Source organism: Podarcis filfolensis, assembly GCF_964270895.1.
Source record: "Podarcis filfolensis genome assembly, chromosome: Z".
Taxonomy (NCBI): Eukaryota; Metazoa; Chordata; class Lepidosauria; order Squamata; family Lacertidae; genus Podarcis; species Podarcis filfolensis.
Window position 1 is genome coordinate 35,893,911 of NC_139617.1, and position 26,932 is coordinate 35,920,842.

A 26,932-nucleotide genomic window follows, 5' to 3' on the forward strand; every position below is an offset into this window, starting at 1 on the left:
ATTACTCTTTTTTCTACATTAGTGTTCATATTTATTTCAAAATAATCTCTCAAAGTTTTTTGGGCCTTTTTATACACTTCTTCATCTCAGAATAAGGTGTCATTCATCCTCCATCTGAAGGAGCCAGTTGATATTTGCTTCATCTCCATCCTTACAGCGTTATGGTCGGAGCAAGTTTTTGGGCAGATTTCCACTTTCCACTCACCCAGGGTTTGTGCCCCTTTGGAGAATTGAAGATGTGGAGGAGACTGTCATAGCTTTAATAAATATGATATATTCACATATTTACACCTTCAGTCTTCATGGAGTCCAGATCTTATAGCATGGTCATCTCAAGCAGGGCTTGTTCCAAAAGCAGTACAGCACCGGAGTCAAAGGCATCTCTCCATGTCAGACTTCCAGCCTGCTCAAGGTGTATCCCTCTTTGCTCTCCCCTACTTCTGTTCAGTACACCTTGCTCTAAAAACCTCTCTTTTCCTGTCACATCAAACACACTTCCCATTGTTTTAAGCCATTATCACATTTATTGTTGCCCTTTGGGCCACCACCACACCATCAGCATGGCAACCTCTGTCTGCCCAGGCCCAATATTCCTTCTAGAGGGGCCACTTTTTGTCATGCTAACACCTCTGTCCCATGTGTGTGTCTGGCTTGGAAGGAAGCTTAACCTGTACTTTTCCACTGACCTCCAATCTACCCTTCAATACTCCAAATAAAATCCTACTATTTGCTAATTTCTAGGGTTTAGGGAGGCTCCTTTTTCAAATCTATAAAACCATGTTCCCCTGGTCCCTCCCTGGTACAGTATATTGGCCTAGTTTAACAGATTGGAGCTATTTAGATAATAGGCTGGTCAGCTCTTGATGACAGAATTAGCTTCATTTTGTTCACGCTGTGTTATTTTGCTAAAGACTCTTTCACTGCTTCTTTGTGCTGTAGTCAAGACTGCTATTTAATAAAAGCAGCTAACTTCCCTCCACTTGTGTTGTTACTGCCATTGAATCCAAAAGAACTCTTCACCTTTGGCCAAACGTTTTGAAACTTTGGAGAAACCTTTGAATGGTTAACTTATTAACTATGTTTAAACAGAAACTAAAGCTCGAATGCTGTTTAAAAGAGAAAAAAGGCTCATTTTCTATAGAAGTGAAAGCAATTAAACTAGAATGACCGGAAAATATAAATATATTGAAGGTACCTAGGGGTTGGGACATGATATGTACAAGAAAATATCCACTTTAATGTACCTCATCATTTACTTGTTTAAAATAAGTTTGATTTTTATGCTTATGATTTTCTCTATACCCATAGTAGCACTGGAGTGCCCTCTACTGTTAAAAGAGGACACACACCAGGGTGTAAGTTCTAAAGCAGGGGTCAGCAACCTTTTTCAGCCGTGGGCCAGACCATGTGGTGGGCCGGACTATTTTTTGGGGGGGTGGGGAATGAACAAATTCCTATGCCCCACAAATAACCCAGAGATGCATTTTAAATAAAAGGACACATTCTACTCATGTAAAAACGTGCTGATTCCCGGACCGTACGCGGGCCGGATTTAGAAGGCGATTGGGCCGCATCCGGCCCACAGGCCTTAGGTTTCCTACCCCTGTTCTAATGCATGGGTAGGCAAACTAAGGCCTGGGGGCCAGATCTGGCCCAATCATCTTCTAAATCCGGCCCGCAGACAGTCCGGGAATCAGCACTTTTTTATATGAGTAGAATGTGTCCTTTTATTTAAAATGCATCTCTGGGTTATTTGTGGGGCATAGGAATTTGTTCATTTTTATTATTTTTTTCAAAATATAGCCCCCCACAAGGTCTGAGGGACAGTGGACCAGCCCACTGCTGAAAAAGTTTGCTGACCTCTGTTCTAAAGGTTTTGGGTTAATTCAAAAACATGGAAAGCTTAGATTGGCAAAGGACACTATTGCTTAATGGCCAAAATGAGCTACAGATATTAATGTAATTTCTTTAACAGTGAAGGGGTTGGGAGATCCAATAAAACGCACCAGAATGAAAACTTATTTGTTCAAAATGGATCTATATATAGCCTTTTTTCAAGAAACCCATAAAGCAGATAGAAAAAAAACCGTTGTGTAACAGTCATGGGTTGGCCAAAAGTTCATGGCAAGTGGCTTCCACAGAGCTAGAGGGGTGGACCTTATTTAGGGTTGCCATATGTCCAGATTTCCCAGACATAGGAGGAATTCAGCCCTCGTTAACAGCATCTTGCAGAAATCTCTGAAGTGTCTGGGAAAATCCAGATGTATGGCAACCTATGTCAGGAATGTCGTTTTTGGTGATATTCCTTTAAAATAGCTGGAAAACTTCCAAAAAAAATTGCAAATTTGCTCAACGTGTTTCCAGATTTTCATTTTGAAATATGGCAACCCTACCTTATTAATACATTCATTATTTAAATTTCAGTCTACAAAACTATTGAGAGATTAAAATGGAAGATATATTTTTGTTCAAGACATTAATGAAACACAAAACACCACATTGGCACTTATTTATGCAAAGTACCCTTTCTGCAAAACAAAACAAAAACCTCTGGCCAAAATGAAAAAAACTGAACCGTGTGGGCAAGGTGTTTTCTTAACCCAGAACTCTGGAAAAGGCTGACTACAGTGGTACCTCGGTTTAAGAACAGCCCTGTTTACGAACTATTCGGTATATGAACTCCACAAAACCGGAAATAGTGTCCCAGTTTGAAAACTTTACCTCGGTCCAAGAACGGAAGCTGAACGGAGGAAGGGCACTGGCAGCAGGAGGCCTCATTAGGGAAAGCGCGCCTTTGTTTAAGAACTGCTTTGGTTTAAGAAAGGATTTCCGGAATGGATTAAGTTCGTAAACCGAGGTACCACTGTACTGGAAAGTGGGAAAACTCTAATGTCTGCTTGAAGACTCTGCAGGAGCTGTGCATACTCTGCTGATCACACTGGTCAAAGTGTAGTATAGTATCAACAACAGATGGTGAGCCCCGTATAACAAATTATGGGCCAACTGACTCAGTAGTACTAACAAGCAGTTATTTCACACACATGTACAGTGGTACCTCGGGTTAAGAACTTAATTCGTTCTGGAGGTCCGTTCTTAACCTGAAACTGTTCTTAACCTGAGGTACCACTTTAGCTAATGGGGCCTCCCGCTACCACCGCACCGCTGCAATTTCTGTTCTCATCCTGAAGCAAAGTTCTTAACCTGAGGTACTATTTCTGGGTTAGCGGAGTCTGTAACCTGAAGCGTCTGTAACCTGAAGCACCTGTAACCTGAAGCGCCTGTAACCTGAGGTACCGCTGTATACCCATTCTTTACCCACCTGCACTCGAAGCATAACCAATAATTTTCTTTATTTGTTTCTGGAGAACATAAGCCTTGTTTTGGTTTGTTTCCTACAATTTGAATCACTTTCTATAGTTATAGAAATAGCCGCCAAATAAAAAAAAGAGAGATTAGAAGATAAGAAGGAAACAGTTTACCAAATGAAAACAGATTCGTCATAAGGATGGAGGAAGTCAATTGGAAGAAATGAAGAATTGAAATTTTTCTGTACATTACCTTGATATTGTTTTCTCCTGTTTTTTTGTCTCATTTTTTGTTTTATGAGTGTGTGTGTTTGTGTTGTAAACTTAATAAATAAATAAATGAGATTAGGTATTTAAATGATTGAAAATGATAAAAATACAATGCCCACCCATACAAATACTTTTTTTCCAATGCTTGAAATTATAAATGACATTAAAACAATATTTCTGGTTGTAGAAACAACAGTCCTGTGAGCCTGATATAGATTCGATCTTTATAAAGAGTTCATCATCAGGATTCTAGATGCTTCATGTTCAGTGGCAGCAATGGCTGTGGAAGCTGAAATGTAGATTTTCATTGATGCTGCTCAGAAAAGTTGAAACTGCAGAGAATAATCAACTCCATCTCTCCAAGAGACTTGAGGCAATCATTAATTGCCTTGGTATATCTCTCCAAAATGTAGGATGCAAGGACTCCTCCTATCCTTTCCGATATGATGGTAAAGTTGACTCATCACACTCAGAATAGGCAGGAGAAGATGAAGTACACTTCACTCTAGTTATAGCAATGCAGGAAAAACAGCTGATGTGTTCTGGCTCAGGATTCATATTGTTATGAGTCTGTGGCGGGGCTTGATTCCCCTAAACTCCTGGGTGCCAGATCCTCCTCTAAATTCCTGGGTCTAGTGAGTGTTGGGGTTTATTCAATGGACTGAAATGGACTGCCAGACACTGGATTTAGCAAGGCGCTAAAATACAAGCCAAACCAGTTTCCCATTTAGGAAATTGCCTGGGAGAAGAATCATAATGGAGAGTAAAAGGGAGGTACAGACGCTTCAGGTTACAGACTCCGCTAACCCAGAAATAGTACCTTGGGTTAAGAACTTTGCTTCAGGATGAGAACAGAAATTGCAGCGGTGCGGTGGTAGCGGGAGGCCCCATTAGCTAAAGTGGTACCTCAGGTTAAGAACAGTTTCAGAAATGGCGTGGCGGCAGCGGGAGGCCCCATTAGCTAAAGTGGTGTCTCAGGTTAAGAACAGTTTCAGGTTAAGAACGGACCTCCGGAACAAATTAAGTTCTTAACCTGAGGTACCAATGTACCTCAAGGACCACATCTCCTTATATAAACTGACCCGGATGCTGCAATCATCATCCAAGGCCCTTCTTTGTGTTCGTCCTTTGCGAGAGACCCAGAGAGCGGCAACATGAGAATGGGCATTTTTTGGGGGGGCTCCCACCTTGTGAAATGCTCTCCCCAGGGATGCTTGCCTAGCACCTTCGTTACATACCTTTGGGCAGCAGGTAAAAATGTTTCTCTATAACCGGGCCTTTGGCTGATTGAACATTCGATGGGCTTTTAACTCCCATCAGGCCCAGCAAGTATGGCCAATTGCCAGGGATGATGGAAATGTGTAGTTCAGCTGATCAGCAGTGGCTCTCCAGGGTTTTCAGGCAGCGGGCACACCAGAAATGCCAGGGATTGAACTTGGGACCTTCTGCAGGTAATAATGTGGGTTAAACCACAGAGCCTAGGACTTGCTGATCAGAAGGTCGGCAGTTCGAATCCCTGCAACGGGGTGAGCTCCCGTTGCTCAGTCCCTGCTCCTGCAAAACCTAGCAGTTCGAAAGCACGTCAAAGTGCAAGTAGATAAATAGGTACCGTTCCAGCGGGAAGGTAAACAGCGTTTCCGTGCGCTGCTCTGGTTCGCCAGAAGCGGCTTAGTCATGCTGGCCACATGACCCGGAAGCTGTATGCCCGCTTCCTCAGCCAATAAAGTGAGATGAACGCCCCAGAGTCGGCCATGACTGGACCTAATGGTCAGGGTCCTTACCACTGAGCTATAGCCCATAAGAACATGACAGGTCTGCTGGACCACACCAGTGGCCCATCTGCTCCAGCATCCTGTTCTCACAATGACCGAACAGATGTCTTGCCAGGAAACTGGCAAGCAGGACCCAAGTACAAGAGCTTCCCCCCTTGTGGTTTCCAGCAACTGGTGTTCAAAAGCACTACTACCTCCAACCACCATGATTAGTAGCCATCATTAGCCTTCCCCTAAGTGGCATGCCCTAACTCTGCAAAAGGTCAGGCTGCAGAACTGCTGCTCTTTCTTATCACCAGAAGGGTATTGGTTCAGGATATAAAACCTAGCATAAACAGCCTTTGAAGATGGTTCTGCAATCTGGGATTGTGTCTGCATATTTCACATGGGATTCCATGCTTGTTTCCCTTGAAGTTTCACCTGCGAGAGGTCAGCCCATCTCAGACAGAGGGAGGGGGGGAATCAGTTTCTTGATGTGAACTGCCTTCTAATCCTGTCCCACTTTGTGAATTACAATTATTTTTTATTTCAGTCTCCCCCCCCCCCCCCGCTGTGCTGGAGGCATGTTTATTTAATCTTCCCTTGGGAAGAGAAAGGGGGGGGGGAGAAACTTAAATTAGGATGGGGCTTCAGAAAAGGAATGGATGGAAGCAATTAGTAATATTATTTCTCCTTGACTTAATCTGCATAACATTACATCGGAATAAATAAATTGGCGCACCATTCTGGGGAGGGGTATTTGCAAGTGGGGCTTGTTAATGGAAAGAGACGGGGTGGAGGGGTGGGTTTAGAATCCCAATGCATAAAATATTTCAACCCCCCCCCCCCATTATATCATTACCCTTATTTCCTCTTATGAGTCCACGGCCTTTAATGATTTATTTATTCTGCCTGTAATGTCTTAGAGGGCGCAGTGTGCATCAAAAGCCAGTAAGACGCTAAGAACCACCTGGCTGGATCAGACCACGCAGTAGTGTCATCTGGGCCACAATCACACCATACCATTAAAGCCTATGGTACCACTTTAAATCGTCATGGTCCAAATGAATCCTAGGTCCAGGAATCTGGTGCTGAGAGCCATTAGGAAAACCTTCTTCCCCTCCCAGAGCTGCAATTCATTTCCGGAGTTCCCTGGGATTGATCACTAAGCCACTCTGATCGTAACAGATTTCACCTCTTCGTCTTTGGTCTCCCAATCTAATAATATGTTACACATCTTTTTTAAAAGCTTAGTGTTTTCGCCTACAATTTCTTTTTGGAATCTAGATACTGTGTAACTAAACCCCTTTTTATTTATTTTTATTATGCTCAAGTAGGCACAAGGTTTAGGACACAACATACAAATGGAGGACTGGGAGAAATTATGGAGAGTGAATCTTAAAACAGGGATGCAGAAAAGGGAGGTATGGGGAAGTCGTTGAAATAAGGTTTAAGAAAAAGAGGTTATGAAATTATACGTGTTTATATGTTTGTTTGTTTATGTATTGTCAGTTGTATTGTGTTTTAATATATGTTGGAAAATTAATAAAAAATTTATTTTTTAAAAAAAGAGAGTGAATCTGAAGTTTACTGATTGTACTTTGTTAAAAGAGAATTATATGAAAATGATGTACGATAGTATATTACACCTTTGAAAATAGCTAAAATGTATAAAACCAGCACCAATAAGTGTTGGAAGTGTAAAGTAAAGGAAGGCACCTTTTTTCATTCATGGTGGAATTGTAAAATAATTAAAGATTACTGGGAAATGATATATAATGAAATGAAAAAAATGTTTAAGATAACTTTTGTTAAAAATCCATCAGCTTTTTCGTTAGGTATTTTAGGTCAAGATTTGCCAAAACAAAAACAAAAATTCTTTATGTATGCTACAACTGCAGCAAGGATGTTATTAGCACAAAGATGGAAAAGTGATAAAGTATGAACTAAAGAAGAATGGCAAGAAAAACTTATGGAATATGCCGAAATGGCAAAACTAACTGAAAGACTCTGAAATAAGGACAACAGGGATTTTTTAAAAGATTGGGAACTATTTACAGCATATTTACAGAAACAAGGCAAAGAATTGGACATACTATCAGGCTTTGAATAAACACTGACAATTAACAAAATAAATATAGTAATTATAAATATGACGTTAATATGAGAACAGAACAGTAAGAATAGGATTTAAAGATACCAAAAAGTTGAGAAAAAAGTAGAATAAGCAGGAGAAGACATTATGTTAAAATAAACCAGAAGAGGAAGTTGAGGGAAGTTGCATGGAGGAAAGGGGAAACTGGGGAATGATGTTATTGTTATATAATGTGATATTTTGATGTTTATAAATGTAAAACCCTATTAAAAAAAATCATTAAGCCACTCTGGGAATTGTAGCTCTGGGAGGGATATAGGAGTCTCCTAAGAACTGCCAGCACTCTTCACAAACCACAGTTCCCAGAATTGTTTGGGGGAACTGAGCACCACATGTATGGTGTGGATATGGCATACCTTGTTGACTTGAACATCAGGCTAGTGTTGTGGTGCAGGAGTGCAGAACTTTTGCCCTCCAGATATTGGTGGATTACAAATGTTTCCATTTCCATTTCATACAGATTATCGATGACTATGAGCCGCAGTGGCTATGACAGAGGCTCCTCCACTGCACTGCCTGAGGCCGCATGCCTCCGAATGCCTGTTGCTGAGATTCATAAGTGGAGAGTGTTATGTATTGAAGTTCTCACCCTGGCCACCAGGAGTATCGTGTAGATAGTTTTCACTCAGGTCCACGTCAGTTATTTTAGGCGGGAAACCCTGGGTTGTTGTTGCTACAATGTTGACGGCCGGCTGCCTATAAAAGCAGTCCGGCTGAGCTGTTTGCTGTTCAGTTCTGTTCTGGCTTGCGAATAAACAAGAGCTGTTTGAAGAATCGCTGTGTCGTCTGATATGTTCACCCACAACTTAACAGAGAGAGTGCTAGAGTGCCAGGGCTGGCCAAATACATTTTGCAGCCTGAAGCAAACCATAAAATGGCGCCCCCTTGCCCTGCCGTTTCTCACTTTTACCAAAAACAAACATTTGACTAGCTGGGAGCTGAAGGGGGCGCTTTTTGAGCTCTTTCCATTAACCTGCAGCCTGGGACATTTGGGCAGATGGAGATGGTCAGCACCGCCCACAGATGTGGCTACTTCAAGGCTTCCCTCCAACTGCCCATGGTGTTTGAAAAAGAACAGCACTGTCTCCTCCCGCCCCCTAATAACAATAAATAAATAAATAAATAAATAAATAAATAAATAAATAGGACAGTTTGACTTCCCAATTCTGATTAAAAATACCCCCCAATGCAAACCCATTACACCTACCAGCTACCTCCCACAGGCCCCCAGTCAAGGATGCAGCCCTGGGAACATGAGGCAGGGTCAGCCTGACCAAAAAGTAAAAGCATGTAAGATTTTCTAGGAATTAGTTTAGCATGGCCTCTGTTGCTTGGCCCTGAACATCAACCCTCCTTATAAGGAAAGCAAGCTGATTTCCAGGCTGATTAGGCAGCTGCTAATTCCCCTAAACAAGGACACTTTTCAATGTTGGGCAAAAAGAAAAAAGCAATCAACACAACAGCCAAAAGGGAGATCCTGCAAGAGATTACCGCTTCGTAGAATTGTAGAGTTTGAGTGAATCCAAAGGTCATCTATTCCAGCCCCCTGCACTGCAAGAACCACAGCTACGATTTGTAGATTTACTGCAGCATGCAATTTGTGGCTATAATCCAGTGCACCCATCTTGGATGTGTGCCTTGTAATTATTACTATCATTTTATTATCCCAAAAGGGTAGCAGTGTTGTGCTATAGCAGAAAACAACCGTGCAAAAGTGCCACGATGACTTCACAAATTTATACTGTAATATTTATTGATAAAATTTCAAATCATTAAAGGGAATCAATGTATGTATTTTAAGGGTGCAGAGCAAGGTCCATTGAGCTCATTTGCATCTACTTCAGAGTAAGAGCAGTTTCCTTTATTTTCATGGAATCCTGAAAGTCCTTACCTGGGAGTAAATGTCACTGAATTTAGAAGGGGTTGGTTCAAAGTTGGCATAGTTAGGTATGAACTGCCCCTCTCGCTGCTGCATCTCTCTTCCCTGAGAGAGGGAAATGTCAAGGCTGTGAAAGAGATGCAGCAGCAAGAGAGAGACAGAGGCAGATGACAGAAAAGGCCCTGAAACCTGTCAGGCACCTCTCTCAAGGCTGTGGCCTTGGTACCTCATCAGTGCGTCAGGTGTGTAATGTGCTGATTGGCCACAGTGGTAACAGTTTTGCAACAGGACTCTTCTTATGTTCTTATCCCAGAGCAGGGGTAGGCACACTAAGGCCCGGGATCTGGATGCAGCCCAATCACCTTCTCAATCCAGCCCACGGACGGTCCGGGAATCAGCGTGTTTTTACGTAAGTAGAATGCGTCCTTTTATTTAAAATGCACCTCTGGGTTATTTGTGGGGCCTGTCTGGTGTTTTTACATGAGCAGAATGTGTGCTTTTATTTAAAATGCATCTCTGAGTTATTTGTGGTCATAGGAATTCGTTCATTTATTTATTTTTTCAAAATACAGTCCAGCACATCACATGGTCTGAGGGACGGTGGACCAGCCCACGGCTGAAAAAGGTTGCTGACCCCTGTCCTAGAGGATCATATGTAACATGAGAGAATCCTACCTCTTCTAGGTTATGGGGGGGCATTGAAGGTGATGTGTCTGAGGGCTGAGGGCCACAATCAATAACAATAATATGGAGACATTGCACACACTTTTGTAAATCAAGAAAATCCTTAATAAAATAATAATACAGTGGTACCTCAGGTTAAGTACTTAATTCGTTCCGGAGGTCCGTTCTTAACCTGAAACTGTTCTTAACCTGAAGTACCACTTTAACTAATGGGGCCTCCTGCTGCTGCCGTGCTGCCGGAGCACGATTTCTGTTCTCATCCTGAAGCAAAGTTCTTAACCTGAAGCACTATTTCTGGGTTAGCGGAATCTGTAACCTGAAGCGTATGTAACTTGAACCGTATGTAACCCGAGGTACCACTGTAATAACAATAAAATGAGAAATGTGAAATTTTTCGTTCTGTCAGTAGATGGCAGTAGCGACAGCTACTTGATTAAAAAAAAAAACAACTTAGGTTGTGTTGTATGCATTACCTGTGCCTATCTCTGGTGTTTCAAGCTGAGTCCACATGACATTAGTCACAATCCATAGGCATCTAGCAGTTCCTTCAGAAATACTGTTGTTTTATGCATTTCCCCCACGAACCCACCTTCCATCTGATTTGAAAACCTGAGCCATGCTTAAGTTGACATGCGTAAGTTTCAGACACCCATTGTACATGCCCAGATGAGAGCTATGTTGAATAAGAATTTGGGGAGTGGGGGGTGGGTCGCAGGTGTGAGGCACTGGGCTTTGGGAATGAGGTGGAAGGGCTCTAGGACCCTGTCAGAACTTAATGTCTCATTCCGAAAGCGACAAGGCAGCCTGCAAGTTCCCTGTCAAAGAACTCTTGCAGCCCACTTGCTATGAAAAGTTGGACTACCCTGCTCTAGAGCAAAGCAGCAGTTCAATCTTTTCAAGGCCCTGGGAGTGGGATATAGAAGTTTGTGGGAGCATCATTTGGGAGGGCTTTTCTTTGGCCCTCGTATATGTGTGGTTTTGTTCTTTTAAAATTGTTGCACTTGATAATCAGTCTGTTAGGCCATTTTATTGTACAGTGGTACCTTGGGTTAGAAGGGATGCTGGTGGCGCTGTGGGTTAAACCACAGAGCCTAGGACTTGCCGATCAGAAGGTCTGCGGTTCGAATCCCCATGACAGGGTGAACTCCTGTTGCTCCTGCCAACCTAGCAGTTCGAAAGCACGTCAAAGTGGAAGTAGATAAATAGGTAAACGGCGTTTCCGTGCGCTGCTCTGGTTCGCCAGAAGCGGCTTAGTCATGACCCGGAAGCTGACCCGGAAGCTGTATGCCGGCTCCCTCAGCCAATAAAGCGAGACGAGCACTGCAACCCCAGAGTCGGTCACGACTGGACCTAATGGTCAGGGGTCCCTTCATCTTTACCTTGGGTTAAGTACTTAATTCATTCCGGAAGTCCGTTCTTAACCTGAAACTTCTTAACCTGAAGCACCACTTTAGCTAATGGGGCTTCCCGCTGCCACCGCGCCACCGGAGCACGATTTCTGTTCTCATCCTGAAGCAAAGTTCTTAACCCGAGGTAATATTTCTGGGTTAGTGGAGTCTGTAACCTGAAGCGTATGTAACCTGAAGCGTATGTAACCTGAGGTACCACTGTACTCCATTCTGTATTTTGTTGTTTTAATATGTAGTTCACTGCTTTGGGGGACTTCTGGGGTGTTGAAAAGCAATATATGAATAAATTATTGTAGTAGTAGTAGTAGTAGTAAATCTACTATGTATTTTGGAAAGTTGTTTATTTGTCTGATGGCTATGCATGCAAACACCTCTTAAAAGATTGCAAGCAAATTTGAACAATGGTCCTTGACATTGTGGAGCGGCTTTAAGTCTGTATTTAGATACAATTGGAGTGTTTCCCATTTAGAGGGTTCAAAGCACTTGACCAATCCCTCTTTCATAATACCAGAACTTGTGATTATTCAATGACACTGAATGTTAGACAGATAGCCATGGCTATGTTCTGCTTCCAATCTTCTGAATATCAGTTGCTGGAAACCACAGGAGGGAAGAGTGCTGTTGTCCTGCTTGCAAGTTTCCTACAGGTGCCTGGCTGGCCACTGTGAGAACTGGACTAGATGGGGCCATTGGCCTGCTGCGGCAGAGCTCTTATTATCTTCTTATTATTTCAGCTTTGCAAGGCAAGGCGGTATTATTATAATTCCCCACATTGCTAGTTATGGGGTGGGGGTGGGGGTCTGAGGAAATGGATGGATTTTGTAAAGCCGCCCAATAAATTCATCATGACTGACATGAGTTTAACATAAATGCCCTAAGTGAAAAAATAGCAATACTACTTTTCCTTCACAAAGCCCAGCATGTTTTTCAGTTGTGTATGTTTGGGCAAATTATATTTTCCTTTGCCATTTCTAGAAAATCAGTATCTTGAAAGAACACTCTGCCAAATAAAAAATAAAAAGTCACCAACCGTCTGTGAAAGGGTGTCACATTTGGGACTTGAGCAACACAATATTCTCTTCAAGGCCATGAAGCCTGGGAGGGTTTGATAAGCAAATTCTGTGGAGGGGTTTAGTTCCTCATTGGCTGCCTGGTTCACCACCAGATTTTGACATGAGTATAATCAGATTGAAAAATCAGGGAGGAGAATGAGGTAAAGTGAAGAAGGGGAAGAAAGAGGGAGATGTGTCTAACTTCAGCTGACAACAAGACTGTGGAAAAGTCATAGAGAAGGAAACTTCACTGTGAGGATCGTCCCTGAGGAAAAAAACAAGTCTACTTTCAGCAATTCTGCAATAACAGGTAATTTCCCCCCTTCACTAATAATAATAATAATTTTGTAAAGGATTGTATCCAAAGTTTTCCAGGTAGCCCCCTGAAATTAATGGGCCTAAGTCATGTCCATATTTTTCAGTGGATCTACTCTAAGTAGGACCAACACTGAGTAGGACCTACAGTTCACTTCTAAGAGCTAGGTTAAAGCTTGTATTGATGTAATAGAAACTAAATCTTCTGAAAAGCTGTGCTGGAAGAGGGTTGCAGATAGAAGTTACTATATGGTGGGGGTTTTTAAGTTATGGGTGAGAGCTAATGCTGGTCATACTCAGAGTAGACCTCATTGAAATCTATGGAATTAAGTAACTTGCAGCGGTAATCTTAACCATGTCTTCTCAGTAAAAAAGCCCCACTGAGTTCAGTAGGGTCATGCAGGGCTTCCCTTGCATTGGATTCAGAAGCTGCAATTACTGCAGAAAGCATACAACACCTCTGCTCAGAGACCGGCACTGGTTGCCAATTTGATACCAGTCCAAGTTTCAAGGTGTTGCCATTAAGTATATAAAACTAGAACAACTTGGAACCAGTTTACCTGCAAGATGACTTTACCCCATATATGCCCACTCAATCGCTTCAATCTGCAGAACTGGCCCATAATACTCATTCCACGCTTGTAGGAATTCAATACTTTTGTGTGGCTGTACCCACACTTTGGAACACCCTGCCAGCTGACCTCAGGTAGGTGCCCTCAATGTACTCTGGAAAGAACCTGCATTAAAACATTTTTGTTTGGGCAAGCCTATTCAGACATGTAGAAAGCTGACATGTATCTTAATCTAGGTGGGTTGGGTTTTTTTTTTTTTTAGCTTAACCTGTTTTTAATGTGATCTCTTTTTTTACTGGTAATTATCTTATTTTATTATTTTTCTAAACTGCTTTGAGATTTTATTACAACCAAGAGGTGTGTAAATCTTGTGACATTAAATAAATACCAAATTCAATGAGTCTGACTCCCAGGTAAGTGGGGTTACTCTACAATTCTATGATTCTATAATTCTACACTGGGTTAAATCTACCTTCAATTCTACTCAAGACCTATTGACATTAATGGGCACAACTAACTTAGGTACTGGTAACTCTGAGGAGGACTTCATAGGTTCCAAGCCATAGATTTCAATGGGTCCGCCCTGTGTACAGAATTTGTGTAGTATAGAGTTTTAGACTAGAACCTGGGAGAGACCAGGATTCAAATCCCGACTTAGCCTTTAAGCTCAATAGGTGTGACCTTGGGTCCGTCACTGCCTCCCAGCCTAACCTACCTCACAGGGTTGTTGTGGGGATTAAATTAAGAGTGGGAGAAGAACTGTGTAGGCTACCTTAAGTAAATTGGAGAAAAAGGTGGGAAGTAAATGCAATAAATTTGGTTGGGACTTTACCCAACTGTCCCAAGATGTTCCTGGCCAGGGTTAAGCCTTGTTAACACAGGAGAAATAAGGTTGATCCTTCATTTAAATAAATAACCTAATAGCCCTGAGTTTTACTGCTTGGGGAAAAACATGAAATAACAAAATAATTAAGAGAAAGCATTGCAAGGAGTTGGATGTGATGTCCCCCTGGTCCATTCCAACTATACAAATCTATGATTTTATAAGCCATATTACGGAATTATTGGGAAACAGTGTTGGACTGCTAGGATGGTGCTGGGAAGCGCAATTCCTCTGACGGTCTCAGGTAAAGCAGGTAAAGAATTGTAACCCTAACCTACTGTAAAGAAATTTGGAAGAGAATTAAGGCTGCCCTCCTTTAGTCAACAGCTGTGAGTAATTGCCACTGAACAGTTTTCTGTCAGAGGATTTCAGTGCAAAAGGAAAAGGTCCTCTCTCTGCTCATTTTATATTGGTTATAAATTCTATTTTCAGTTGTTGTTTTGTGCATACTGCTTTTAAAACCATTTTAGTTTTAAATACTTAAAAAAACTTTTTCATGATGTGACTGTGTAAATAGCCTTGAGACATATGTGTGAAAGGCAATTAATAATAGGTCTCAAACTTTTTTATCTGGGCCATAATTTCATAATAAATATTTGTTCATGACACACCTTTTTTTTTAACTGATAAGAAATAAATAGGAAAGCAAAAATAAACAACAACTGATTTATAACGAAGAAATAGCTATCCATATTCTGCAAATAAAAAAGTTATTTTGAAAGTATACTATACTACACTGAAATGTTTAGATGTTTCTTTGATGGTTCTTGAATCTTCCAAGTACACTTGCTCTCCTCTCCTGCCAAACCAGGACTTAGCAACACTAAATTTTGTTGCTTATCATACCATAGATGACCTCCTGTCACCGATAAATTCTCAATTATGTGCTATGATGTTGTAGTATCTTTTCTCTCTCAAAAAACCACACTCACCCACAATCTGTGCTTCTTGTCTTTCTCACACTTTGGGTGGGGGACAGCCAGAATTGTGAGTTGCTAGGCCAATTGCTAGAGAGGACGAGAAGGTGCCTTTGAGTACCATTGTCTCAGCCTAACCTACCTGACCGGGTTGTTGAGAGGATATAATGGAAGAAGGAGTGGGGGAGGAAACAACCATATATGCCACATTGAGATCCTTGGATGAAAGATGAGCTATAAATATAATAAGTACAGTGGTACCTCAGGTTACATACGCTTCAGGTTACATACGCTTCAGGTTACAGACTCTGCTAGCCCAGAAATAGTACCTCGGGTTAAGAACTTTGCTTCAGGATGAGAACAGAAATCATGCTCCGGCGGCGCGGCAGCAGCGGGAGGCCCCATTAGCTAAAGTGGTGCTTCAGGTTAAGAACAGTTTCAGGTTAAAACAGACCTCCAGAATGAATTAAGTACTTAACCCGAAGTACCACTGTATTTTTTTTTTAAAGCCAACAAAAATTAACCAGATGGGGCTGTTTCAAAATGTTGTATCCAATGCCAATTCCACTCAGAGTAGACCTATGGAAATTAATGGACATGACTGATTTAGGTCTATTCATTCCAGTGGGTCTACTCTGAGTAGAATGCATATTCACGCCATACATTGCCAAATTAAGCAGTCATGGCTTCTGGGAGAAGGAGTTTGTTAACTTTCTAAGAGTTGCTAGGAGACCCCATTTCCTGTCCCAGAGCTACATTCCCAACCCCTCTTCCTAGGAAATTATGGAAACTTTAGGTCTGAGGGGGGAATACAGGCCTCTGAGCAACTCTCAGCACCCTTAACAAACTGCAGCTTCCAGCATTTTGGGGGAGAAGCCACGAGTGTCTGAACTGGTGTAAAAGTGCTTTCAATGTATAATGTGAACGATGTCTAAGTTGGCTACAATCCATATTGACTCGAGGGCAGTCAAAATATCTTTACAGTTAAACAGACCTGGGAGACAGGAGTGGTGGGAGCAGAGAGAATCTTGAGAGCCTGGATTGAGTACATATTTCCCAAGGCAAAATATAACATTTGTTTGTACGGTTACTGAACGGAGCAACTGGAGGAGAAAATGCAAACAACCATGCAAATGAGAGACTACTTGATTGCCTTCCAGTATGTTACCTTGAGGTTCTTCCATGGATTATGTTACTTATCACAAGGCAGCTGGGTTTAGCGGGGGGAGAAGAGATTTGCTTGTGCATATTTTATGAGGTATGTGGGAAATAAGAGCTATGCAGTGTCCAGGGAGGACATTTGGAACTCCAGAAAAGAGGGCACAGATTTGTATAAACTTTGCATATGGCTAATGTTTATGTACGGATGCAAAATTAGGAATAATTCCTGAAGTTTTCAATAGACAATAATCTCTTGTGCCTAAATTTGTGGCTCATGTACTGTTATTTGGCTCTTTGCACAGAGATTCCTGTAAAGAATTAATCACTCCCTTAGTAGTAAGTCTCAATCAGGGCATAATTCTGTGACCTTTCTCAAAAAGGATGTTGCAGAGTTGGAAAAGCTTCAGGCAGGGCACTCCTCTGTGAGGAAATATTGCAGCGACTGGGACTCTCTGGTTTGGAAAAAAGGCGAGTAACAGGTGACAGGATGAAAGTTTATAAAAATATGTATGGCAAGAAGAAAGTGGACAGAGAAAGGTTTTTCTCCCTCTCTCATAACACTAGGAATGCAGGGACATTCAAAAAAGCTGAATGTTGGCGGATTCAGAACAGATAAGATAAAGTCCTTCTTCATGCAGTGTATAGTTAGTCTATAGAACCTTCTCCCACAGAAGGCAGAGAAGAGCGTTCATTTGGATGGCTGCCCTGTGGAGCAACCTCCGATCAGATGTCAAGGAAATAAGCAACTATCCTGCTTTTAAAAGACATCTGAAGGCAGCCCTGTTTAGGGAAGTTTTAAATGTTTAATGCGGTATTTTTTAAAAAATATTTGATTGGGAGCCGGCCAGAGTGGCGAGGGAAACCTAGCCAGATGGGCGAGGTATAAATGATAAATTATTATTATTGTTATTATTATTGTTATTGTTGTTGTTGTTAAACGAGCATCAGACTAGCCACAGTGTCTATGTTCTACTGCCTCTGTCAGAGCCATCATGCCTCTGAATAAAAGTTACTTGGAATCAATCGCAGGAGAGGAAAGTGCTATTGCACACATGTTCACGTTGCAGGCTTGTATTGTCCCCAGGCTAGTTCTTTTTCCCAGGGTTGGTTTTTCATGAGTTCAGGTTTAGCAGATGGGAGGCAACATTAGTAGTAGTAGTGGTAGTAATAGTAGCAGCAGCAGCAGCAGCAAATAAAATTTGCATAACATTATGGAATGCATCAGGGGCTACTCTGTCACCCATGGCAGTTTATCCACACATGTGGTTTTAATTATGATCAGTGCTTTTTTCTGGGGGGGGGGACACAGGGGTACGCATACCCCTAAGCATTTTGTGAATCTTAGTTTGGCCTCATTGAGGGGCAGTATTTCAATACGAATAGGAAAATGAGAATACCCCTAAACATTTTTAAAGAAAAAAACACATGATGATGATGATAATGTGTAATTCTGGTTTTACAATGTTTTCTCCTATCTTTCTGGATCTGTTTTCCCCAGGTGAACAGGAAATGCCAAGGTCTTTCTTAGTGAAGAGTAAGAAGGCAAACTCTTATCACCAGCACCGAGTTGTGGATGACGGCCTCCTGGTTCCGAAATGGGACCCAGCAACAGTTGTGCCCTCCACTGCAGGTGGGTCAGACAACTCTGGGTTGTCTAGGAACCACGCTGGTTATGCGAAAGCCTCCAGTGTTTAATCATAGCGACACTATATTTATTTATTTGTTTGATTTGTGGGTCACCTTCCAATAATAATAATAATAATAATAATAATAATAATAATAATAATAGTAATAACAACAATTATTATTTATATGCCGCCCATCTGACTGGGTTGCCTCAGCTGCTAAGGATTGCAGCTTAGCAGCAGAGCATCTGGTTCCCATGCAGATGGTCTCGAGTTTAATAAATAAAACTATTGCCTGCATTCTGATCACAGTTATTCATGGCCACAACACCCCCAAGGACAGCGAGGCCCTCAGCACTGGTTGCCCACAAGGCCCTGCTCCAAAAGATGGAAATGAACCCAAAGGAGTCAAAGAAGAGTATGTTCTCCCTGCCCAGAGTATGACCAGAACAGTGTCAGGGCCTCCAATATCAGGTGAGCAAGCTGTGGGTCACAGCACTTTATTTGAAGCAGGCTGGGTAAGAATCAGTGCTCTTTTTTTTTTGTTTAAAATAAATTTGTGTGTGTGTGTGTGTGTGAGAGAGAGAGAGAGAGAGAGAGAGAGAGAGATCAAGAGAGGCTCCCAGAGCAGCAGCAAGATCACTATTTAAAAAGACACAGCACAAAAGGAAAACTGACTGGGAGGAGGAAATAACCAAGCTCAGGGTCAAGTTTCCAGTTCAGCTTGAGTGGAAATCTGAGAAGAGGAAGTGCTGAACTTGCTGGATAGAGTGGCCGTGTGCCCCTTGTCTTCCCTTTGGTATGCAAGTCCAGGGTGCAGCTTCCAATATTCACATACTTAGGCTGCGGTCCTGTACTCACTTGCCCGGGAGAAAGCCCCAGGGAGCTGCAAAGCCTGGGGGTCAGAATGAATCAGTGAATAACAATAACAATAACAATAACAATAATTATAATAATTTATTATTTATACCCCGCCCATCTGGCTGGGCCTCCCAAGCCACTCTGGGAAGCCTCCAACAAAATATCAAAATACAGTAATGCATCAAACCTTAAAAGCTTCCCTAAACAGGGCTGCCTTCAGATGTCTTCTAAAAGTCTGGTAGTTGTTCCCTTTGACATCAGGTGGGAGGGCGTTCCACAGGGCGGGTGCCACTACCGAGAAGGCCCTCTGCCTGGTTCCCTGTAACTTGGCTTCTTGCAGCGAGGAAACTGCCAGAAGGCCCTCAGCACTGGACCTCAGTGTCCAGGCAGAACGATGAGGGTGGAGACGCTCCTTCAGGTATACTGGACCGAGGCCGGTATGTGATGCTCTGTTTAGCTGTACATCAGCATCGCCCAGTGGTCAAATTTGCACCATTGCTTTTAGGATATGTAGGAAGAAGTATTGATGGGGAAATGAGTTTAAAACAGTCTTTCTGTCCTGCTGATTTAAGCCCTTGCTTTGTACCTCGAGTGTTTTTCCCTGGCTGGAATGTGCCCTTGTTTGCCTCGGTGGAGGATGGAGAGGGTGTGTATGCTTCTTTGCTCTACAAAGATAAAATTTACATGTATGCAATGCTTTTTTCTATATAAAAAAAGATGTTTAGAGGTACTCTCATTTTGACTCAAGAAAATCCCCATTTTATAGTTCAGATCGGGAAAAGTAAATACATTAAATGGACAAAAGTACAAAGATTCACAAAATGTTTAGGGGTATGCGTACCCCTGCGTACCCCCAGGAAAAAAGCACTACACATATGGCTCCATCCACTTTTGCCTCAGGCCATGCTTGCCACTGGCATGTGGCCCTGGGAAGGTTGCCTAGAAGGGATTGTGACCCTGGGGCTGAAAAAGGCTCCCCACAGCCCTGGAAGGTTCAAAAAAAGTAAATTATGAGCAGGCTGATAATATGATTCATCCTATTTCACCTCAGAGATGCCTGTCCAAGCTCTGAAATCCAAAGACAGTGGCTCAGTTGAAAGTGTGGCCACCTTTTACAAGCCCAATTTTGCTTGGAGTGCCTTCCGTCCTCCATACAGCTACAGGCCAACCTCTTCTACCCTTCTGGAACATTCCGTTAGCCTGTATGAGAGCCACCTCCTCCCAGCCTCAGAGCCACCCCTTGACTACAGCCTGAGATTCTCACCGGACATGGAGACATACCACTGTGTGATCTGTAACAAGGTGAGTTCCCCGGGGACCATCGGTGATAAATCTGTGGCCCTTTTGATGTTGGATTACAGCTTCCATCATCCTCGGCCATACCTGCTGGGGCTGATGGGAGTTTATTTAAATATTTTACCCCCACCATTCGGCCAAGAGAGCTCCCATGGAGGCTTACCGATCATTTATCTAAAAAGACATGACACAAAAGGAAAATGAATTGGGAAGAAGGAGGAAATAACCAAGCTTAGGATCACATTCCCAGTTCCCAGCTCATCTAACGACCATCTGGGCTAGAAAGGTTTGAAGCTGGGCATTTGGAAGACCAAAAGTTCCCCATTCTGATCTAAGAAAAGGCATTCCTCTCTCTCATGAGAGAACAAATATAGGGGCCTATTTCATTGTAAGGAGAGAATCCCACAAGGGTGGTTTGTTGTTGTTGTTGTTTGTTTTACATCATTGAAACAAATTGCTCATTTACCAATCTACAGGCTGACCAGATAGGAAGCAAGCAGGCAGCATAGTCTCCATGGACCCAGCTGCCATGATAACCTAGATGATGCAGACATAATTCATGCTGCTGAATGGCTAAAAAAAAAAAGTTTTAAAAATTTGCAGGTGTAAAGGAGATCTAATCTAGAGTGGGAACTTTGTATGGTGGATGGAAAAGGGCTTTAACTCTTTGCCTCCTGCTACAGGCTAATGAGACTTGTTGTCCAAAACACCAGTGGGGGTGGTGCTGGAACCATGTTGGGGAAAGCCTGCTCCATGAGAAGGAAAGGCAGAAAAGCAGAACGTGAGACAGACTGAACTGCCACAGTTCTAAAAACATCTCTTTGCCCTCTCAGATATTTTCTACCCCACATGGACTGGAGGTCCACGTCCGACGATCCCACAGCGGCACACGACCCTTTGCTTGCGACACCTGTGGCAAAACGTTTGGGCACGCTGTGAGTCTGGAGCAACACGCCAACATTCACTCTCAGGTCAGGAGTGAGAGGAGGCAATAATATTCATCCTGTCCCGTGTCTCTCACAATCAGATCTGTTTCCATTCCACTACTGTTCGGCTTCCATGAAAACCTACAACATAAGAACACAATAATCCCTTGTTGGATCAGGCCAATAGCCCATCTAGTTCAGCATCCTTTTCTTACAGTGGCTAACCAGAGACCCCAGTGGTAAGCCCACAAGCAGGATTCAAGAACAAGAGCCCTCTCCCCTCCTGTAAAGGTAAAGGTAAAGGAAAAGGGACCCCTGACCATTAGATCCAGTTGTGACTGACTCTGGGGTTGCGGCGCTCATCTCGCTTTATTGGCCGAGGTAGTTGGCATATAGCTTCCGGGTCATGTGGCCAGCATGACTAAGCCGCTTCTGGCGAACCAGAGCAGCACACGGAAACGCCGTTTACCTTCCCACCAGAGCGGTACCTCTGCTTTCGAACTGCTAGGTTGGCAGGAGCAGGGAGGCAGGAGCAGGGACTGAGCAACGGGAGCTCACCCCGTCATGGGGATTCGAACTGCCGACCTTCTGGTTGGCAAGCTCTAGGCTCAGTGGTTTAACCCACAGCGCCACCCGGGTCCCTCTCCCCTCCTGTGGTTTCCAGCAATTGATATTCAGAAGCAGTGCTGCCTTCAACTGCAGAGGCAGAGCATAGCCATCATGGCTAATAGTTATCAACTGCTTTACCCTTCATGAATTTATCCAAACCTCTTTTAAAGCCATCTAGGTTGGTAGCCATCTCCTGTGGGAGCAAATTCCATAGTTTAACTATGAGCTGTGCGAAGAAGTTCTTCCTTTTTTTCTGTCCTTGAACTTTAAACGTCTGTCATGTCACCTCTTCCCTGCTTTTTCTCTAAATTAAAAAGTTCCAAATGCAAAAAGTACCTACATTGTTGTTCTCTCGCTAGTCACTATTCACTTGAAACAAGCAAAATTAATTATGTCATTAGTTATGTGATCAATTTCAACCTGAGGAAAACCTGGAAGACATAAACTGGAAATAACATTTACTTAGGTTTTGCAGACCTAAAACAACCCCAACAAAAGCAAATGCAGCTTGTATTCACTTGCATGATTTCCAGGGTTGGTGTTTCCCATCTCTGGACAACTGGCCTGACTTCTGGTCTTGATTTCTTGATCTTCTTGTTACAGGAGAGAAGCTTTGCATGCAAAATGTGTGGGAAGACTTTCAAACGCTCTTCCACCCTCTCCACTCACTTGCTGATCCACTCAGACACAAGGCCGTACCCCTGCCAGTACTGCGGGAAACGCTTCCACCAGAAGTCAGACATGAAGAAACACACTTACATCCACACAGGTGAGAGGAGGAGTGCCCTCCCCCTCCGCTGGTGGGATGGGGAGATGCTGGTTCAGCCTATTTCACTCATGTGTCTATTGCAGCATGTGTCTATTGCACATGCATGTGCAATACTTGGTTTTTTTTACTTGTTTATTATTATATGTCTAGACCCACCTTTCCTCCAAGGAGCTCAAAGTGGTTTCTCCCCTCCCCAGTATGTTCACAACAACCCTGTAAGATAGGTTTAGGTTGAGACAAAGTAATAGATGACCCAGTGAGCTTCATGGAGAAGTTGGGATTTGAACCCACATCCACAGGTACTGGAAGTTACATTGGAGCCCCTGAGTTCCATGTTGGGGACCTAATGAATACATATAATAATTCCTTTTGACCGCCTTTCTTTGCCATCCAGGAGAGAAGCCAGTTTGGTCTCTCCCTTGCCTTGAAGTTATTCCTGGTATGGATCTTTTTTTGTTTCGAGCCGGGAGCGGCAAGAGGATATTTGAGGAAGCGGATAATTTCACATTAGCTCCAGTCAGAATGTCAGCAGGAGATGCTCACATTGGGAAGCCAGCCCCAGACTTTCTGGCCACAGCTGTAATGCCAGATGGGCAATTCAAAGAAATCTCACTCTCTCAGTACAAAGGGAAATATGTCGTGTTCTTCTTTTGTCCACTTGACTTTACCTTTGTCTGCCCAACTGAGATCATTGCATTCAGTGACAGATCTGAGGAGTTTAGAAAAATCAACTGTGAAGTGATTGGTGCTTCTTCGACTCTCACTTTTGCCATCTTGCCTGGATCAACACACCCAAAAAACAGGGTGGACTAGGCTGCATGCGTATTCCCTTAGTGTCTGACACAAACCGTGAAATTTCTAAAAAGTATGGAGTATTAAAAGAAGATGAAGGCATTTCCTACAGGGGCCTCTTCATCATTGATGATAAAGGAATCTTGCGCCAGATCACAATCAATGATCTCCCTGTTGGTCGCTCAGTTGATGAAACACTCCGGCTAGTTCAGGCTTTTCAGTTTACAGACAAACATGGAGAAGTGTGTCCTGCTGGTTGGCATCCTGGGAAAGACACTATCAAGCCTGATGTTCAGAAGAGTAGAGAGTACTTCTCCAAGCAGAACTAAATGTGCTGTGTGATTGTTTTTTTGTACAAGGCATCTATTCTGTAACCTGTATAAGTAAAAGCAGACGTGTACTTGTAATTCCCTTTATTTTTAATAGTAAAATTATTGTGAGCTAACTGGTTTATAGTTCAGATGCCATTTATTCTGGATCAATCCAATTTACATTACTAGGACAGCTTTGGAGTAAATGTATTATGAACTGAAACATTGGTCAGTACTTAATAGCTATTGTTAAGAGTATATGTCCTTTTGATCAGAACCAGGAAAGGGAAATTGCTCCTTGTGCTAGTGTGGATAAAAAGGACCAGTACCATGTATATGATTGGCTCAGGGATGCATGTAGAACAGTCGGTTTTTCTGATGTTTTGTACTGTCATTAAACTCGGGGGAAATCGGGAAAAAAAAGAAGTTATTCCTGGTATGTAAGCGTAACAGGCTTCCCAGGGACCCTGTAGTGGTTCACCACACCTCTTAGGCCAGTGGGCACCTGTGGAGTTTTGGGAATGTCCTTGTCAAACATAATTTTATCCATTATAGCTATATTCCAAGGTAAATAGTACCAAGCATCCAGTGTAAGACTTTGGGCTCTTTCCCATTGAGTTACAATTACTGTTCGAGCTCCTAAGACCATACGACTAATTAGAGCTGCTGATATATTTTTACTTCTTGTCGTCTCCTCTTTGCCATCCAGGGGAGAAGCCACACAAATGCCAGGTCTGTGGCAAAGCCTTCAGCCAGAGCTCCAACCTCATTACGCACAGCCGCAAGCACACTGGGTTCAAGCCGTTTAGCTGTGAGCTCTGCGGCAAGGGCTTCCAGCGCAAGGTGGATCTGCGGCGACACCGGGAGAGTCAGCATAGCCTCAAGTGAGATGAGGAGAGCAGCCTTCTGAGCTCAGCTAAGGGGAGATGGCTGACATCAGGAGAGATCCTTGCGGAGAGAGGAGAGTGTGCCCAAGATGAATTTCATCCTGTTCTCCGTCAAGAGAGAGAGAGAAGAGGAAGAAGCAGCATTGTTCTCCTCCAGAGGGCCCATTGCTTAGGCTCAGTTTCCCCCACCTGTAGATTTTCTTCTCCTTCAAGGGAGGCCTGTCAATGGAGACAGTACTGAGCTAGACAGCTCAACAGCCTTACTTGATTTGAGGCCCTCTCTGCACTGTACGTTTAAAGTTGTCTCGTACCACGGCTTCTAGGAAACTGTCGTTTGCTATGGAGGCTGAGAGTAATTTGGAGACTCCCCACTCCTTTCACAGAACTACAATTCCCGGAGTTCCCCTGGATGGCGAATTAGTTGTTAAACCACTGTGGGAATTCTTCCTCCAAAGAATCCTGGGAAGTGTAGTTTGTTAAGGGTGCATAGTAGTAGTATTCCCTTAACAGAGCAACAAATCCCAAAGTTAAGAGGGATTGGTTATTCAACCATTCTGGAAACTGTAGCTGTGGGAAGGGAAAATGGATCTCCCAAGTACTCTGACACTCTTAACAAGCTACAGTTCCCATAATTTCTTTGGGGAGGCTATGAAAGTTGAAAGCTGTATGATACAGCTTTAAATCTACAGTGCGGATGGAGCCTAAGTCTGTTCCATATAATCTGCCTGCAAAACAAGTGCTCTGTCACTGAGCTAAGGCCCTTCTGGGATAATTTTTTTATCTGCTGAACTGTCATGGCTTCCTCCAAAGAATCCTAGGAAATGTAGGTTACTGAGAGTAGGACATTTCCTACTACAGTGGTACCTTGGGTTAAGAACTTAATTCGTTCCGGAGGTCTGTTCTTAACCTGAAACTGTTCTTAACCTGAAGACCACTTTACCTAATGGGGCCTCCTGCTGCCACTGCGCCACTGCTGCAGGATTTCTGTTCTCATCCTGAAGCAAAGTTCTTAACCCGAGCTAATATTTCTGGGTTAGCAGAGTCAGTAACCTGAAGCGTATGTAACCCAAAGCGTATGTAACCTGAGGTACCACTGTAGTCTTCCCCAACAGGACTACAGTACCCGTGATGCCCTAGGAGGAAGGAACAACAGTTAAAACCACTTTAAGCATGGAACACTGATAGGCTGCATGAAGAAGATTTGCAAAAAAGAAGAGCATAATGGCTAAGCTTGAGCCCCTCCTTGTTGCCCCGCCCCCCCGGCAAAACCTCACCTGCCTTCTCAGAGAACACTGTCGATATGTATTTATGCTTATCTTATTGTATATATTGTTTTGAATTAATCATGCCACCCCTGGTGTTTTTAGCAAAGATGCCTTACACAGCACCTATGAGCACATAGTTACTGGAGGACAAACCTTTGCGTTGAGGTTCTCTGCTCTCTGTTTTGGAGTATTCATACACCCCCAACTCCCCATGCCACTAATATAATTATCATCTGTTTATTTGTACTCCATTTCCCCACAAAATTGTGCCCAAGGTGGATCACAACATACCAGCAGAACAAGTATAACAAGTATAACAATTCAAAATATATATTAGAAACAACCTATGAGATCGTCTTATCACATGTCCACTTGAATGCTTCAATCAGTGGAATTGCCACTATTACAGGTGCCACATAATACGCATTCCACATTTCTAATAAATCTTTTACTCTGGCAGCACCTACGCTTTGGAGCTCTGCCTAATGATACCCGGCAAGCGCCTGCATTGTACTCTCTTTTGGCACCCGCAAAAAAACGATGTTTAGACAAGTCCACCGGGATGCTTAGAAACATGACGCAAGATTGAATCTGTTTTCAGTCTATTGTTATTTTAACGTTTTGAGTGTCTTAAATTATTTTCTTAGTGATAATTCTATCGTTTATCCTTTTTTGTAAACTGCTTTGAGGTTGTTGTTTTTTATAAGTGGTGTATAAACTGTATGAACTTTATGATACAGTACATAATATCAATAAATGCATTTTTTTTTAAAAAATCAATCCATACAAGTTTGTATAAAACAATACAGACAAACCAACCTAACTAAACAGCTTAGAATTAAACAGGAGAGATAATAACGCCTAACACGGAAGTAAAAAGTATAGAAATCATCCACATGATACATTGATTTCCTAGAGTTTGGACCAAAAGCTCAATTTTCAAACTTCCAGGGGCCTCACCCTTTCTATCTCTTGGGGTACTGCAGATACTCCTACATTAGTTCTCAGGGTGGGGAGAGGCCATGTGGGTGCCAACTTGAATAAAATAATGGGGGGGGGCAGGTAAGCACTGCTCCACAGAATTGATCACAAGTCGTGGTGCACACACAAACCATGGCCCATCACCTTTGGGGGGACCTGCCCCCTCAAATAATTTATGGGGGGCGAAGGGACCTCGGTCCCTAGGAATTGGCTCCTATGATCTTGGCTGTCACTCCACACAGAGGCCAATAACATAC

The 26,932-nt window shown here is 42.8% G+C and overlaps 2 protein-coding genes across 4 annotated transcripts in view; both read left to right on the plus strand.

Annotated features, from left to right (window-relative positions):
- The window catches only part of GFI1B (growth factor independent 1B transcriptional repressor), a 35,308-nt gene extending 8,838 nt beyond the window's left edge, over window positions 1-26,470 (plus strand). The window contains exons 2-9 of one of the 3 annotated variants that reach the window (XM_083596524.1): window positions 9,676-9,769; window positions 12,429-12,815; window positions 17,852-17,983; window positions 18,291-18,452; window positions 19,891-20,141; window positions 20,969-21,106; window positions 22,274-22,439; window positions 24,252-26,470. In XM_083596524.1, coding sequence (XP_083452650.1) covers window positions 17,863-17,983; window positions 18,291-18,452; window positions 19,891-20,141; window positions 20,969-21,106; window positions 22,274-22,439; window positions 24,252-24,430 — 1,017 coding nt within the window. In that variant the 5' untranslated portion in view covers window positions 9,676-9,769; window positions 12,429-12,815; window positions 17,852-17,862 and the 3' untranslated portion in view covers window positions 24,431-26,470. Of the gene's footprint in view, window positions 1-9,277; window positions 9,770-12,428; window positions 12,816-17,851; window positions 17,984-18,290; window positions 18,453-19,890; window positions 20,142-20,968; window positions 21,107-22,273; window positions 22,440-24,251 lie in introns of those variants that run through there. The other 2 variants (XM_083596525.1, XM_083596526.1) reach the window with 2 other exon arrangements.
- LOC310754555 (peroxiredoxin-1-like) lies at window positions 22,888-23,968 on the plus strand. Its single transcript, XM_083596622.1, is given in 2 exon segments — window positions 22,888-23,190; window positions 23,193-23,968. Coding segments are annotated over 2 exon segments (597 nt in total). The 5' UTR covers window positions 22,888-22,961; the 3' UTR covers window positions 23,561-23,968.
- Window positions 26,471-26,932: the final 462 nt, after the last annotated feature.